This window comes from Sebastes umbrosus, chromosome 24 (assembly GCF_015220745.1).
Source record: "Sebastes umbrosus isolate fSebUmb1 chromosome 24, fSebUmb1.pri, whole genome shotgun sequence".
In the NCBI taxonomy this organism is placed as follows: Eukaryota; Metazoa; Chordata; class Actinopteri; order Perciformes; family Sebastidae; genus Sebastes; species Sebastes umbrosus.
In genome coordinates, this window is record NC_051292.1 from 14,403,506 (window position 1) to 14,420,486 (window position 16,981).

The following is a 16,981-nucleotide window of genomic DNA, read 5'->3' on the forward strand; positions in this document are numbered from 1 at the left end:
GGCGTGACTACTTTGTGATTGCCAAGTCGCTACCACGGCGACCTCTCAATCAGGATAGAGGCGTCGAGAACAGACGAAACTGCTGTTTTTTTTACAACAGCCGCTGCCGTGGACTGAAAACACTTATTCTATTTATTTATAATATTTTATTGTTCAACACTGGCCATTTCAGTAGAATATGACAATAGAATAGAAGTAATTTTGTTTTACTTTTGTACCGCACTTTGAAGGCGGACATTATACTGGCGTCCAGTAGTCGCTTGCAGTCCAAAATGGCGGAAGCGTATTGGACAATAATTACTTATTTTATTGTATTGTATTGTAGAGGTACAGCGCTGATGTTGCAATGGAACAAACAAAAGACTTTCAGTTCTTGGCAATATACGTTCTTCGGAGGCGTAGCAATATCTATCCCTCCCCAGCTCCACCCCCTCGTCCAAATATGGTCACTTCTGGCTCCAAAAAAAACAAGATGGCAACGGCCAAAATGCCAAACTCGAGGCTTCAAAAATGGTAGTCCACAAACCAATAGATGGCGTCACGTTGGCTATGTCCACTTCTTTTATACAAACCATGGTAACAACTATGTTCATCCTTGTGTATTTGCAAAATTCCCACAGGGCTAGTTGGTAAAGTTTCTATTTTTCCCTGGATTTTGCCATTAACTTCCCCCTGGAGGTGTTATTTCTTCTTCACATAAAATCATAATAACACACTTACTGGATAATTTACACAAAAGTCTGTATATAAAAAAAATGTTTTTGCTACTTAGTAGGCCACATTCTGTTTAAAGCTGGTATTTCTGCACAGCATAGGTTTGTTTCTGACTCCAGGATTTTTCAATAACTCCAGAGTGTTGTAAAGTGCAAAAGACAAAATTTACTGGAAAAAGATTTGTTTGTTTTTATCTAACAAAATATTCTGCTTCAATCCATATTTGTTGCTGTTTAGCTGACGAGTTCTATTCATTAAAGAAAGCTGAATTAATAAAAGCAGACACTAAAACACCGTATTCAAATTGAGGGTTTTGTTCAAGAATTATAACTATGATGGGGTTCAGCTTTTCTTAGATACAAGTGGGGGGGGGGGGCTTCGAGGAAAATAGGTTGGGAACCGGTGCTCTAAACTATTCAAGTAATGAGGACATTACTGCTCCAAAAAAACACAATGTAAAACATCCATGAAATGATAATTTGTAGCCAAATAACTGCATGTGGGTTGAAAAATGTAAAACGCATCTAATTATCTCTCATGTCTAACTCAGTGAATTACCTCCGCTGTACCGACTCACCAGCAGTTACACGACTGTTTGTGCACCCTGCAGCGCTGAAGGACGAGCTGCAAGCCGGTGCTTACTACTGTGCTAACACACCCCACCTCCAAAACTTATGCTATCTGCTGATGAGTAGTAAACAGTCTCACAGCATTCACCAGAGCACTGCAGCGCGGCCGGGGACTCCATTGCTCCACAAGCATGTTTCCAGACATAATGAAGGAAATATGTTTAAGATTTTGACCCACCATGCAGTGTTTTGGCAACAACAGAGTTTTCCTATTAGGTTTAACACGTTTTTGGAGTAAAGATGATCATGTTATCGGCGTAGCAGTAGGTAAAAGGCAGAGACTGTACAACTACTTAGCATCATGGTTTCCACTGAGAAATACAGTATCATTTACACAGTGCTGATCATGTTAAAGAATTTTAAATTTTACATCTATCGCGTGAAAACCGAGTTGCTTCCATGGTGTCACCAATGTGACCCAGCGACAAGCCTATTCCTTCAGGTGGCAAAGGATCAAATATGGCTGCTATAACTACCACACGTTTTCCTGTTGGTCTGACCCAGGATCATTTTAAATGTTGAGATTCGCTTTGGTTCCCTAACGTTATCTGAATGTATAGATGGATACATGGATGACTGTATGGGTGGGTTGATGGATGGACAGATGGTAAAATGTCGTCGGAAAAAAGGATTAAATGTACTAAATGTGAAAGGACTAACAGTTGGCTGAATTCTTCAAAGAAAGACGGTGGTCGTGTCTAGAAGGGAGCCCGCAAACAGCGAAATCTGATTTGAGACAACCGAGGACCTATTATAACCTTTACTATTCAAGGTAGATACCTAACCTTAACTAATAAAGGTCGATGCCTAACCTTAACTAATCAAGGTCGATGCTTAACCTTAACTATTCAAGGTCGATGCCAAACCTTAACTATTCAAGGTCAATGCCTAAACCTTAACTAATCAAGGTCGATGCTTAACCTTAACTAATCAACGTCAATGCCAAACCTTAACTATTCAAGGTCAATGCCTAACCTTAACTAATCAATGTCAATGCCAAACCGTAACTATTCAAGGTCAATGCCTAACCTTAACTAATCAATGTCAATGCCAAACCTTAACTATTCAAGGTCAATGCCTAACCTTAACTAATCAATGTCAATGCCTAACCTTAACTATTCAAGGTCAATGCCTAACCTTAACTATTCAAGGTCAATGCCTAACCTTAACGAATCAAGGTCAATGCCTAACCTTAACTAATTGAGATCAATGCCTAGCCTTAACTAATCAAGGTCAATGCCTAACCTTAACTAATCAAGGTCAATGCCTAACCTTAACGAATCAAGGTCAATGCCTAACCTTAACTAATTGAGATCAATGACTTAACAAGGTTAGGCCCCAGTTTGCGGGTTCCCCTCTAGCCACCACAGACAGACAGACAGACAGACTAAATGGATAACTATTAGACACCATTAGAGACACCAGGCAAGCCAACAGTTCACGCAAAACAACACAGTTAGCATTCAACGCTGCATCAGTCCAGCTCAAAGTATTTTAAGTCAGGATGAAACTTTTGACTGTGTCTCACTTCCTTAATGTGACCCTGCTGAAACAGCAATTTGATGAACTGGGCAAGAGTTTAGCTGGTGCCCCTTGCACCGCAGTCAATTCTACAACCACCATTTCTGTACAGTCCACTGGATTATATTCGCTAAAGAACAATAGTACATTTAGTTCAGGGATGGATGTATTAAGGTCAACCACAGATTGAGATTGAAATGGGTTATCCATAAACATTAGGAGATGGAATAAATTTAGTGAGTTTGAGAAAAGAGGTTGAAAAAGAACAGGATTTGCTGCTTTGTATCTAAAAAAGGAGATTCCAACTTTTTACAAACTGATAGGTTAAGATAAAAGATTGTTTTTGCAAAAGAAAAAGTTGGTTGTAATATTCATGGTCATGTGTATTTCTCTTAAAGGAGTAAATGGAAACATCCTTCCAGGAGATCCTGCAGAACATTGCCGATAAAACAACCAGGGAGCGCTACAGAACAAGCTGTCTGCCTACACCATGCATTCAGTTACACTGAACAGCAGTTTCTGATGAAGGCAAGATAGCAGAACGTGTCTGGTGATGATCTGATACCAACACATTTTCCAAACTATTTCAAATACTTTGGCTTAAGTTGAATACTTTAGTGTCAATGCACAGCACACCCCACTCTGTTTGTTAAAAGGTCCAACACAGCCTCGCGGCAGTTCGTGAGATAGTCACTAAATTTAATCTATTTGATTTGTGTACACAGACTTTTCTTCCCCTTTTTTTTCGTGACGCTAAGCGCGACTTTCAACAACGTATCTTTCATGCGTTTTCCTATGTGTCAATTTCCACTACAGTCTTTTCAAAATGAAACTACTTAGGTAGGTTTAGGAAAAGATCGACTTGGTAAGGCTTAAGCAACAAGCTACTTAGTTAGGTTTGGGAAAAGATTGAGGTTTAGGTTTAAAATAACACTGGAAGTGGCGTAAATTTAAGTATGGAAGTTTGGTGACAAAAACTCTCTTAGTTAGGTTAAGGAAAAGATCGCGGTTTGGGTTCAAATAACTCCAGAACTGGCGTAATTAAGTACAGAAGTTATGTGACAAAAACAACTTAGTTAGCTTTAGGAAAAGATAAGTAGGGAAGTACATTTGGGTTAAAATAACTCCAGAAGTGGCATAATTAAGGACGGAAGTTGCATGACAAAAACTACTTAGTTAGGTTTTGGAAAAGATCGCGGTTTGGGTTGAAATAACTCCTTAAGTACTGTAACTTAAGTATGGAAATTACGTGACAAATAGATCAACTTTGACTTGTGGTTTTCCACGGGTCTCCTGGACGAAAGTCTGTGTTTTTTGATCCACCCATCCACCCCGACCTCCTCGCTACACGGCGTTCGCCGCTCTTTATACTTCCGTAGTTCACAATTATGTAGATTACATACGAATTGATTTTGTGCTGACCATCACGAAAAATATGTGAAATTTGTGTCTATGTACACGAATCAATACATTTAATTTCATGACTATTTCACGAACCGCTGTGCGACTGAAAGGTTAGTACACTCAGGTTAGAAGTTTATGCTATTTTCATACCATTAGCCAGTGTCGAGCATCTGTCAACTTCACTAGAACTAGTGCTAACTAAATAGGTCAGAATTTGTGTGTAGACTAGTGGAGCTGTTCCATAAATAGCTGTGAAGAGATGTGCTGGCCACAGCTCAGAGGTCAGTACTTACTTTATGTAGTAGGGCACGTTGTTTGGGGAGATGCCCTGCTCGAAGGGGCTCTCTACAGATCCTGCTGAGACAGAGAAACAAGGGTCACAACCACTGTTCAAACTGTCTGCAGGCTATTAAACGTTCCCCACAAGCATCTTACTGCACGACCAACATCCTGTAGGTCTAACAAAAGCGTGGCCATCCAGGATATGTGTAAGCAGCAGTTACCACAAAGCATCATGTGTAATGAAAAAATGTCTTCAAAGTAATATACATGATAATGAAAAACAGCAGAAAAACAAGAAATATTGCTAATTATCTCACTTATTATGCCCACAAGAGTTGGCACACCAAGCATTAAAGCAGACTGTGCTTTCTGGGAATTGTCAGCACAGTTGGAATGCATCTCTGACCAATCAGATCGCTTGGCTGAAACTACCCGCTGTATAAGCATTAATGTGCCCCGCGGGTGGAATTTACTGCAGTTAAAAACAGAGCGATGCATCGTGGGACGACTGCCAGAACACACGTGGTGTATATCAACATAGCAGTAAGATATGAAAAACGGGTTATTATAACCCCATCAGCATATCTATTTGTCCTGCTATATCTATTATAGCTCCATTATCAAGTTAGATGGAACATTTATATATGAACAAATGACTTTTTACCTACAAGCGATATTTAAATCTATGTTCTGTCCCTTGATATCCTATTTTACTTTTCTACTATCTTACGGAATATGTCAAGTGTCAATTCACTTTTTGTTTCTTCCTTTTCTTATTTGCTTCTTACAGCCCTCCCTCCCCTGTGGTTCGTCAATTTTAATAACCGCCACGAGCGTATGAGTGATGTTGTGATCTTTTGTTATCTGTGCTCTTTTAATTACTCTGCAGATGAGCTGTAATTAAACTAAAGAGAATTGATGAGAAAGAGGGCAGCTAGTAGTTTGTGGCTCCAGGTGGACATCCTTAAAAAGCACGCTTATAGTCTTACACTTTGATACATCATTAATCTGCTGTTTGTTGGGAGAAAATGATATCTCTGCTTCTTTAAAAAAATAGATGTGTAATCAAGAAAGACTGTTAAGAGCTGACTCAAAAAGCTGCTGTTTACCTTTGACAATTAAATTGCTGACAGCCAGCAAACTCCAACTGTAACTTGCGTTGGAAATAAGCCTAGTTATGTCTATCAAAGTTGAACTATATTGTAATTATTAGTAATAATATCATCAAACTGTGACCACAAATAGACCCTTCACCCAAGCCCTGCTTAGCCAATGGTCATAATGAGTTGCTTTAAAACTTTTCATTCGAACACGGCATATAGTTTACAGTAATAAGGGTGACGCATAGCACTCGAAATTTCTTCGTATTTTTTGAAACTATATGTCCTTGATTTCACACAGAGCTACACAAAAACAGACTTCTCATTTCCAGCCAATTTTTGTTGATGATAGTATAGTATATAGTATATAATAATAGGAGGCAACATTTGAGGCTCATACGATACGTGAATATTCACTGTCAGTGTGCTAAACGGCTAAATGATGCTGGTGACAGTGACTAGCATGGCTAGAACGTTAGCTTTGAGTGTGAGGCTGCTGCAATAATACAGTCATACATTAACGTTATTGCAGCATCAGACTAAATCTCAGCCTATTGATCAAAAAGTTGGTTATTAACACGTTGGTTATTTACAGAAAACTCTTAGCCTGACGGGATTCAATCAGATATGTAGAGATGTCTGGATCAGTAATATCCGTCTTCTGTGTTGGATGGGCGACGACTGAAGAGACATGGTGGCGATCAACCTTCATTTATTAAGGTATCGTGAACGCTCAGGTTCAGGCAAGATCGCAAAATAATTATTAGACGAGATGTGAATAAAACAATCATTTGTATAACAAGAGATGCATGCGTACGAACTTGTCAGAATTACAATCCAAACACACGTCAAATTGCATTGAAGTCTATGAGATCTTCGGTTTTCTTTGTGCCGGTCTGATGTATCGCCAGATTATCCACCAATCAGAGCACAGTAGTGCTAGCCAATCACAGCAAACATGACCCAAACTTTTTCCTTCAGTGCAACACTCAATGAGGGACTTTAACACCACGTGTCACTGTGATACAGCCTTGGTCGTATTAGGTTAAGCACCGGGTCATATTGGAAATTCAGAGATAAAATTAAAACAAGCGAGTTGCATAAACAGATCGATACGCCGTCAATGAGCAGCCGGATGAGAGCGAGTCAATATATACTCTTTCTCTCTTCACTTATTCTGTGACCTGTTGACACTCTCTCGCTCTCTCTCTCTCTCGCACTAACACATCACTTATTGAGTGCCACTGACTCAGTCAGATGCTGCCAGCAGGTGGGTGCCTCATTTTGTCTAACACATTTTGTCTTACCTCTTTCTTACACAAACACACACACACACACACAGTTACTTGTCGACTGTCAACAGTCTGATGTATGCAGGTAGGTGTGTGTGTGTGTGTTTTACTCACCATGCAGAAGGCCAAAGTCCCTGTGAGCGTCTGTCAGCTGCTTTAGATGTTCATTGATGGAGATCTGATGGAGAAAGATGGAAAGAAATGCATTTAGATAGATAGATAGATAGATAGATAGATAGATAGATAGATAGATAGATAGATAGAGAGATAGATAGATAGATAGATAGATAGCCTTGTTTCCTGGGAAAAGAAAAAATCTAATCTTAGGAATCAATCATTTTAAGGCCACGAGAAAACTTTCAGCCCCCGTGCTTTACCTCAAAGTAATAAATTGCTTTATGATGCGATGGTGGGAATACACTGCGTTTGTCACTATGAACCATGACGCATGATATACTCAAAAGAAAGAGCAGCAAATAGAAATACATGGACGGGGCAGACGGAGGGGAGAGGAGGAGTGAGAGGCGAGGAGACACAAAGACAAGCATGGAGGAGATAATTGAATTTGTATGGAGGAATTAGAGAGGATGCAGTCTCTCCTGTGAGTCTCCTTCAGCTCGGAATGAGCTGTCTATCTAGATGGAGTTGAGATAATTGTGCCAAATCAGCGCGGCGCTGTAGGTACACACGGCGAGGCGGGGCGAAGCCCAGAGGGGTGCGCACGCTTCAGAGATTCCCATCTAAACTGCAAACGCTTGTCATTCATCCAAGGAAACACCTATTCTGTTGGCACTGGTTTTACAGTATCATCTACTTAATTTAAAATATGACTGCATCATCGGCATAACAATATTATATCTTTAAATTTGATGATTCTCATGTTTTAACTTTATTTGAACATTCTTGGTATAATTTCTCAGTTCAAAATATAAAGAATAGAACTTTTGATTTTTAGGTTGTAGCGGCTCAGTTTTAAAGCTAAAGTGAAGATACTGGTATCATATAGAAAACCTAAAGAATCCATTGGTACCAACCATGTCATACTAGCTAGTCACACATTCTCACTCCCAACTCGTCAAATACTGCCCCTTGGTATCGGAGAGCAAAGCACGGGGTACCCCTCTTGCGTTACTTTTGGACGGACCAGAGACAGCGTGTCAACAGCTTGTTACATGGATAGTATACTTTCAAAATATACTTCCGTTTTCACAGGAAGTTAGGTTTAGGCAACACAACCGCTTAGTTAGGTCAAAGAACGTATATCGCCAAGAAGTGAAAGTCAGTTGTTTGTTTCATTGCAACATCAGCGCCCAGCAGCAGAGCTACGCTTCCGCCATTATGGACTGAAAGGGACGACCGCGCGCCAGTAAAACGTCTGCATAAAAAAGTGTCGTACAAAAAAAAACTAAATCTATTCTATTGTCATATTCTACCGAAATGGCCTGGGTTGAACAATAAAATATTATAAATATAATAAGCGTTTACAGTCCAAAATGGCGGCAGCGGCTGTTGTCAAAAAAGGGTTTTGTCTCTTTGCTTCTATACTCGTCGGTTAGGGTTAGGAAATTTTGTTGCTGCATTAAAAAGGTTTACACTTAAAATTTAATACCTGTTAATTTTGAAGATTTTTTTGACCAAGTTGCTGGTGTACAATTTATTATTTTAATAATAAATAACAATTTGTAAATATGTATTTATTTGTCACATTTTCTTTTACGAAGTTAGGAAAGTAATATTTAAGTCCAGCCTGAGAATGATCTCAGTCACTTCCACACAGTGAGGCCTACAGCTGATGAATTCAACACTGGTATCGGACCGGTACCCAAAGCCCACGTATCACTATTGGTATCGAGACTGAAAAAGTCAGATCGGTGCATTGTCATTAATGTTGGTGTGAGCTAATGTCAGCCATAATTCATGCAGTTTGAAGATGAAATCCAATAAATGCTATTTGGCAATACTCAAATGGACGACCACTTACTCACACAACCTTAGAGGATGGCATATATAGGTCAGAATGTCCCAAATCACTTCTGAACCAAGCCTACGTTCATTATTTATCAGGCAAATGTATCCCGATCGCCGTTTATCACACAATTTCTGCATACGACTTCTCAAAAACCTGCTGCTTGAATTCCTCTGATGTATAATTCACACAAATAGACGTGTGAGTCAGGCATGATTTCAGTCCGGTACCAACACTCGACAGCTCGCTGCATCCTGACCATCCCTGGAGGAGTGTCTATAATCACTGATGCTTCCTGACACAATGTTCGAAATGATCTAATGTTCCCAGGCAACACATGCAGCTCCGGCCGGCACGCCGAGCTTTGGCAGACGCTGATTAGCGGCAGATTTTTGTTCCAGGAAGTAAAAAAAAAAGTGAATCATCGGAAGCTTAAAGGCATCTCAACTTTCTCTGATAGAAGTCTTGAGGCTGAGGGGCCGAGATGGACAGATTGGCTGATTAACTATCCAACCTTTCATCCACAACCCAAATAAAAAAGGCCACTGATGAGACATTGTCAGGGGAGTGTGTGTGATTCACGGTATGAGATGAAGAACAGATGAAGATGAGACGACAGTGACGACCGGTTCTTTTTTTTTGTGGTGGTGGGAGGGGCTTTTTGATGTGACATGAAACCAAAACGACGAAATTACCTTCGAGTCCACCTCACCCAATCCATTTCTGCCTGAGTTGCTTTTCCCCGTATCCACGGTAACCTAATTAGAATCGTACAAACGAGAGGAGCGGGGTTGTTGAGGAGGAATTTGTCGAAATTACTCAGAGTGCACTATGTCCCCGCCGCCAACCAATCAGCTTCGACCTTTTAGGCATGACAGAACACTGTGAACCAACTAAAGTGACCTGATTGTGCAGGTACCACACACACAGACACACACATACAACACAAGCACTCACCTCAAATTTAAGCCACATTAACTAAAGCAGAAAACATGAAAGCCTAAACACACATTAGATGCACGCACGCACGCACGCACGCACGCACGCACACAGACACACATTTCTATCCATCACCCTGCCATTAAAAGTGATGCCAACATTCCTGGGCAAACCTCCCGCTCCCAATGAACCACCTGCAATGGAAACTGACTTAAAGAGCTGGCAGTTAAATCCTTTTTTCTGTCCAAATGAAACACTTAAATTCTCTTCTCACCGTTTGATATATCAACTGTATCAAGTGGCCATATTTATCAAGCTGCTAAGTGTGAAAGACGAAAGTAAAAATCCTTCACTTTTTACTACGACTTGCAAAGAATAAAAGCCATTTATCACATTTCTTTTTGACTGATACCCACGTATTCCTTTAAGAGAGCTCCAGAGATCTTTTAAGGCAGAAACATACAAGCAAGTGCCACAGCGAAACTAGCCACTAACTATCATACAGAGAAGGGAAGTTAAATATTGGATTTGAGCATTTGATAGGATGCTACACCACTTCTTATTTACTTACTTTTGGCATCTTTCTTTCTCCCTCTCCTGCTGTCTGTCTACATCAACTACACTGATGTTCTCACCTTCACTACAAGACAAAGGTGTGTGTGTGTGTGTGTGTGTGTGTGTGTGTGTGTGTGTGTGTGTGTGTGTGCAAGCATCTGGTCAGGTGCTAACTTCAGAGAGACCGTCCGTCTGGTCCCGTCACCGTGGTGTCACCGCGGCGACCGGGACTCCTGTGCATTAGTTGGCCTCTCTGGCAGCTGATTGGCTCTATCTGTCACCCCCGGTAATAATCACTGTCTGACTTCCAGCGCGGCAGCCACTGGCTTTATTGAGACTGATGGAGGCGCACCCTGTGCTGCCTCTGATCACCGACACATGGTGTGTGTGTGTGTGTGTGTGTGTGTGTGTGTGTGTGTGTTTTGTCCTTATCACAGTAGCTTTTCCCACAAAGTAACACATCTCACATATGCTAACAGGTACACACACTATTCTTTTTTTAGGTGTAAGCTAAAGATTATATTTGACATGTTGGTTGTGAGGCATCCTTGTCAACAATTCTATAATCACCATTGCCCTATCATAGTTTAATAACTGTACAAGCAGTGGATTTCTCCACATGTTGAAGTGGTGGGTGTGCACGGGGTCAGAGTCCGGCACCGGGTCGGGCACGTAAATGACGGTATTTTGTGTAAAAAAAAATGTGATTGTCATTAAAATGAGAATAGCTGGTCCACCTTAAAGGTCAGCCCACCTTTAGTGAGCCTGAGCTGTTGCTGTCGCTAACTTCGGGGCTAACCTCCTTCACGGTAATCAGCAGGTGGCGGACAAGACACGAGAACTTGGCTTGGGTCTTGAGGAGTTGTAGCATTTATATTACATGACTATTGGTACAAACGTTAACACACAAGTGTGGCAGAGAACCTTCCGAGATTTACTCGCCAAGCGGAAAATCGATCCGTATTTGGCGCTTGGCGGGGTGTTCATTTCGGACCCTGGCGGAATGTATCGCCACCAGCATGGAGTGCACTCATCACAGCTAGTGAAAGAGACTTTTCCTCAGCTGGATTTGCGATTCAAGAACGGAGAACCCAACTGAAACCACATTAACAAATAAAGCAAATAAGGGAGTGACTGTTTAGCAGCCTGTGCGCTTAATCACGGGTGTCGCAGGTCTTAAGCCCCTGAGACACGAAAGCCAACAGTCCGTCGTCGGGACAGTTTGGGGCCATTGGTGAGCCTCTGTCGGCCTAGTTCTTTCAGTGATTCCCGCACCGTCGGCTCTACTCTGCCGGTGTCGAAGGTTTTACGGACGATTCAGCATGTGGAATCGGCAGCGGACGCTGTTGGTGAGAGAAATCACTCTGATCGGCTGTTGTGCTTAAACGAATCAGAGCACAAGAAGAGAAACGGAAGTGAGGAAAGCAAGCCGACGAGTAAAGTCAAGAGGAAAACAGAAGGCTCTTCTCATTTTTCATCTTCGTCTCATCTGATCGTTCCAACAAACTGATATTTTCACAGCGACATGGCTGTCTGGAATGAAGCTAAGCGGTGAGTGAGAGTGGTGTGAAAACGGACGCTTTGTTTCATGTACGTATCATAACAACAGCTTGTATATCCGCAGTCCTCTGTCTTCCGTTTTCCCTTTTCGAATGATGAATACAGACTACCGACGCCTGCTGGTTTGCAGAGTTATTTCATGCAACCCAACTGGCCGTCAGCAGTAGTCTTTGCGTTGTGTTCGAGTGCAGCTTTATGGCCGAGACTAAGGCGATGTGAGGCGACGGAACTGGTGGCCTTTGTCGCCGCTAGTTCATTGATGTCGGGTTGGTGTGTCTGGGCCAGTAAATTAACGGGTCATTCCGGCACTAAACTTTGCTGGTGTGGGCGGGTGTGGGATGGCAAAACTGGACCTGTGCAGGACTCTGGAGGAGGGAGGTGTCTTTTTTTCAGCCAAAGCCAAAAACACATACATAGAATGCGCAATTGCAAAAAGAGAACCTGGATTTTGTCATTTGATCTAAAACAGCAACTGGAGCCTGCAAAAAGGTAGAGTTTGCAGCATCGTTCAAACTTTGAACATCTGTTTTCTGTAAATTCCAACATGATAGAGTTGGACAAAACAAAAACACATCGCTCAGACATCGGACGCATCAGACGGTTTTGTCTTCATTAATTAAAGTGGAGATACAGCTGTGACGGGTCAAACGATCACTGACTTAAACACCACATCTGGCTCTCTCTCTCTCTTGACAGAGCCACAAAGTTGTGGAGACTTGCAGATGAATGTATGTACAGTATATGTACATATTGAGTGTGTGTGTGTGTGTGTGTACCTGGAGCAGCCTCCAGCGCGTGTTGAGATCTTCGATGCGGTCCAGGTTGCTAGGCGACAGCTGGATGTCGGGTGGACCGAAAGTGGACGCCAACTGGTTCATGTGTATTACGTCATCCTTAATTGGAGCGATCTCATCCTGAAACTCCTGCAACACACACACACACACACGCACACAAGATGAATTCCCAGGTCCTTTGTGTGATGCTGCATTGTTTAGAGTGCTGAGAGGACAGATGGGACACACAGACAGGCTGTTAGTAGCCCTCGGTTCAGTCGTTTCTCACCTCAACTGCTCTAACAGTGAGAAGCAGATGCATCCATCATGTAAAGCCCACTTCTTCTGCTTGTTTAATGCTTGCTGATGTATGGAAAACACTGACAGGCTTAAGTAGGATGAATGCAATATTGCTACCGGTGTATCGTTACTGGTTGATAGATGCAAGGCGGGCGAACTCTTCTATGTCTTCCACTTCAGCTGCATGCAGATGGAGAAGGTAATGTACATCTGTGACTGTCACATGTGGCTTTAAAAGGTGCTGTGGGAGCATTTTAACAGCAATGAAATAATTTTTTTAGACCTTGGTACATTTACTACAAACAAATAAGGTACGTCCTGTTAAATTCAAAGTGAGCGTCGCTCAATCTGACCTTGACTCTCTCGATATGCTCCGGCAGGGAGTCGATCAGCAGGTCACCAACAGGTTCCCACGCCTCCTTCACCATCTCGGCCTGCCTCAGCTGTCCGTCCAGCACGTCCTCCGCCTCCTGGAGCTCCATGAGCCGATCCAGAGCCATCTCCAGCCTCCTCTGCCAGTCGGCCGAGTCGCCGTTGAGCCGGTCCCACTTGGTCACCACGTCGTCCGCTTCTTTGCGTAGGACTCGGCCCACATTCTGGGCTCGCTCCTCCGGGCTGATATCTGAGGGGTTCGTGGAAAGAAGTATCGTGATCGCGATTAATATTCAATTCATTGTGCAGCCCTAATAGAACCCATTTTCATTCACGTATCTTGAGGTCAGAGGTCAAGGGACTCCTCTGAAAATTTAGCACAAAACATTTAAATAAAAACATTTCCAAACATAATCCTTCTACAGCGAAGCCACTTGTGATTAATCTGTGCTTTCTAATAAACATCTATTCATTTGTTACAGACTTGTGGGAATAAATATAGATATTAATAACTTTAATTCCACCTACAATCTGTGTGGAAATGTCCTAATGAGGAGAAAAAGCCTGCTGCTACATGAACATCATTACTGAGAAGAAGAAGAGCTCCTGCAGTTGTATCAAGTCCTGGTTTTGTCCACTGAAAGTGTGCACAGTTCTAACTATTTAAGACGTGGATTTAAGTTTAAAAGCCTGTTAACTCTTTTAAAGCAACCAAGAGACTGTCTCACTTATATGTCAAACCACTCAGGCTGTTTGTAGACACATTAGTTCTCTTTTTAGGAAAAGCCAGCTGAATTTAAACCAAGCAAAATGCCATCTACTCAAAAGCACTTGCGTCAATTCAGCTTTTCAGACGTCCCCTGACCGCTGCCGATTTGAAGGTCAAATCGCACAGGCAGAGCGACGCTCTAAGAGGAAGTAAGTGCTCGTTTCTCTCGGTGATTAGCAGCTGGAGTTCACCCTTTCTCTCTGTGTTCTCCGAGTGTGTTTGAGTTGGCAGTTGAATGGGTTTAATGGGCCACAGTTAAAGTTCAGCTGTTTGCTACGAGGCTTGGTAACCGGGCTGCTGCCATGGCGTAGACGGTTCTGCAGGGAAGTGTGTGCGTGTGTGTGGTTGTAACCAGGCTGTTACTAGGGTCCAAAGTTCACTGTGTGAGTCAGGGATGAAAGGAAATAGTGCTTTATGTCTGGCCAGGAGACAGGTCTGTTAAATTCACTTTACCTTTTGACTTCATGTGTTGGAATGGATCACGGCGCTGCTCTGGTAATTAATCAGCTATTTCCTGTGTTTCTACATTTAAATGGCAAAGGTGTGTGCGTGCGTGCGTGCGTGTGTGTGTGTGTGTGTGTGCGTGCGTGCGTGCGTGCGTGCGTGCGTGCGTGCGTGCGTGCGTGCGTGTGTGTGTGTGTTACCTCTCTGCTCAGGTGGTGATGGTGTGTCTCGGGGCAGCTCAGACAGAAAGACTCCCACATCGTCCAGAGCCTTGGTCACAACTGGCTCTTTAGCCCTCAAGTCCCTCCTGAAAAATCCCTGTGAAATCACACACACACACACACACAACTAGCTTTATTTAGAGTCAACAGGCGGACACACTGTGCGTTTACCGCTGTGACCGCCAGCAGCCCTCGTCACACGTCATGTCGCTTTTTCATACGTCAGCGGGCTAATTTGTCTAATCTTCGCAGGTCTTTAGGCCGAGGTGGAAACGCAGACAACAGTGGGCTGAAGGAACCTTTTAGTTCCTCGAAGAGTAGTTCCAGGGACGACACACCTATCTCCAAATTCTTGAGGGCCGATTCGATATGTATTGCGAGTCGATATTATGATTTATTGCGATTTTTGCTAACTTTTTTAACACTAGACCATGGGGGAAAAGTTAAATAATACACTTTCTCATTTCAGCTCGCTGCGGTTTGTTTTGGTTGACGGATACGGAAACGGATATGACGTCACAACAACCCCGATACATACACAGATGAATCGATTTCTTTCCTCACCCCCTAGTGGAAACCCAGCTGTGATCTTGGGTCCCCTGGGACATTTCAATTTTGGATCCTAAGATAAAATAGCTTCCGAGCCCCTGCTGCAGAGACACATAAAACAGCCTCAGGAGTCAACATATCCCTTCCAAGATGTAAGAAATCAAGCGCTTTACATAATGATAAAAGACATGTTGAGAAGGTTGTTGTTGTTGGACAACTTTCATGTATTTCATGTGGAATACCACTGCCACTGTCAGATTCAAGTGTCCCCTCACTAAAACATCTCTCCATGTATTATGAAAGGCTTTGACTAAAAGCACTTTCCTTAATGCATATCTGCAAGAACCAAAACCATTTTGTAGTTTTACACATGAAATGACCAAATCAGCGGAGCCAATCATCTCGCCTTTTTTTTTTTTTTGCATAAAATGGTGCATAAAATGTTTTTTTTTTGTTGAACCTGTGCGACTACGCTTTCCATTTATTCTCCCTTTGATTTGCATAACATTAGTCGGAGAGGTGTGAAGTCTGCCTCAAACATGAACAGCTGCTTTTTTGCAATGAAACCACGAAACGCTTTATTATGAAAGTATCAAAACTGGCTCTTTTCATACTGAAAGAAAGACAGTAAAGACAGTTGGGGTCACTCACGATCCCGCGGGTCTCAGGGGGTTAAATGTTCGCTACGTCAGAATTTTTTCCCATATGCCATTAAGCGCATCAACTCCTTTTTGAACCTTCTTTTCTAATGTAATATTGCAAAAATGTGCATGAAAATACATTGGTGGAATCATTTTGGTGGAGATAATGTTCAGTTACTAATAACTCAACACTTGTATCCACTTGTGGAACAGAAAGCTTTCTATTTTCAGCTCCGGAATCAGCAGAAATGTCACATTCTTCGACAAAAATTCTGCAGGGACAAGCAGCGTGTCTGTCTCCGTCCCACATGGTGTGTGTGTTTCCTCCTACCCGGTGTGTGTCCAGCTGCGTCTGCACGGCGGGGACGTCGCCCCCTACAGGCGGCTCTTTCTCCAGCTGTTGACTTTTCAGCCTCAGCCAGTTGAGCAGCTCCTGCAGCGACATGTGGAGCCTCTTCCACGGGGCCATCTCAGAGTCCAGGTGGGCCCTTTGGGGACACAAACACAGGCTTGTTTTTGTTTCTTGTGCTTTATATAAACTCAGGTTTTCCAGAGCGAACCCCCCTCACCTCATGCTGAGGGTCTTGTTGCGCAGGTCGTTCCAGCGCTGGCTCATGTTGTCCAGGCGTCTCTGGAGCAGAGCGCCGTCCTCCGAGTCCCCCATCGAGGTCACGATCCTCTGCCCGTTCTCATCCAGGGAGTGATACAGCTCTGTGTGGCTGTCAATCTCTGCCTGGAGGTCCTGGTAACACACACAGTAAGAGTCAGTGGGGGAAAAAAAAAAGCATGAGCAGTAAATTCTGTTGGAGCACACACTTCATTTTCTTGGTAATAGCAGCCATCTTTCAGGAATTCACTTTTTTCGCTGCTCGAGTGCTCAGTAATGGGATCAGGTTCTGAGAGAGTGATTTACTCTCTAAGAGCAGCAACCACCAGGACTGAGCCATAAT

The 16,981-nt window shown here is 42.7% G+C and overlaps 1 protein-coding gene across 11 annotated transcripts in view; it reads right to left on the reverse strand.

The window, feature by feature from the left end:
- The window catches only part of dmd (dystrophin), a 309,740-nt gene that overhangs the window by 46,647 nt on the left and 246,112 nt on the right, over positions 1 to 16,981 (reverse strand). For 4 of the 11 annotated variants that reach the window (XM_037762036.1, XM_037762034.1, XM_037762043.1 and 1 more), the window contains 7 exons: positions 16,601 to 16,773; positions 16,363 to 16,519; positions 14,821 to 14,938; positions 13,389 to 13,657; positions 12,739 to 12,885; positions 7,057 to 7,120; positions 4,562 to 4,625 (listed from right to left, as the gene is read on the reverse strand). In XM_037762036.1, the coding sequence (XP_037617964.1) occupies positions 4,562 to 4,625; positions 7,057 to 7,120; positions 12,739 to 12,885; positions 13,389 to 13,657; positions 14,821 to 14,938; positions 16,363 to 16,519; positions 16,601 to 16,773 (992 nt within the window). Of the gene's footprint in view, positions 1 to 4,561; positions 4,626 to 7,056; positions 7,121 to 9,603; positions 9,667 to 12,738; positions 12,886 to 13,388; positions 13,658 to 14,820; positions 14,939 to 16,362; positions 16,520 to 16,600; positions 16,774 to 16,981 lie in introns of all 11 variants that reach the window. The other 7 variants (XM_037762039.1, XM_037762037.1, XM_037762035.1 and 4 more) reach the window with 2 other exon arrangements.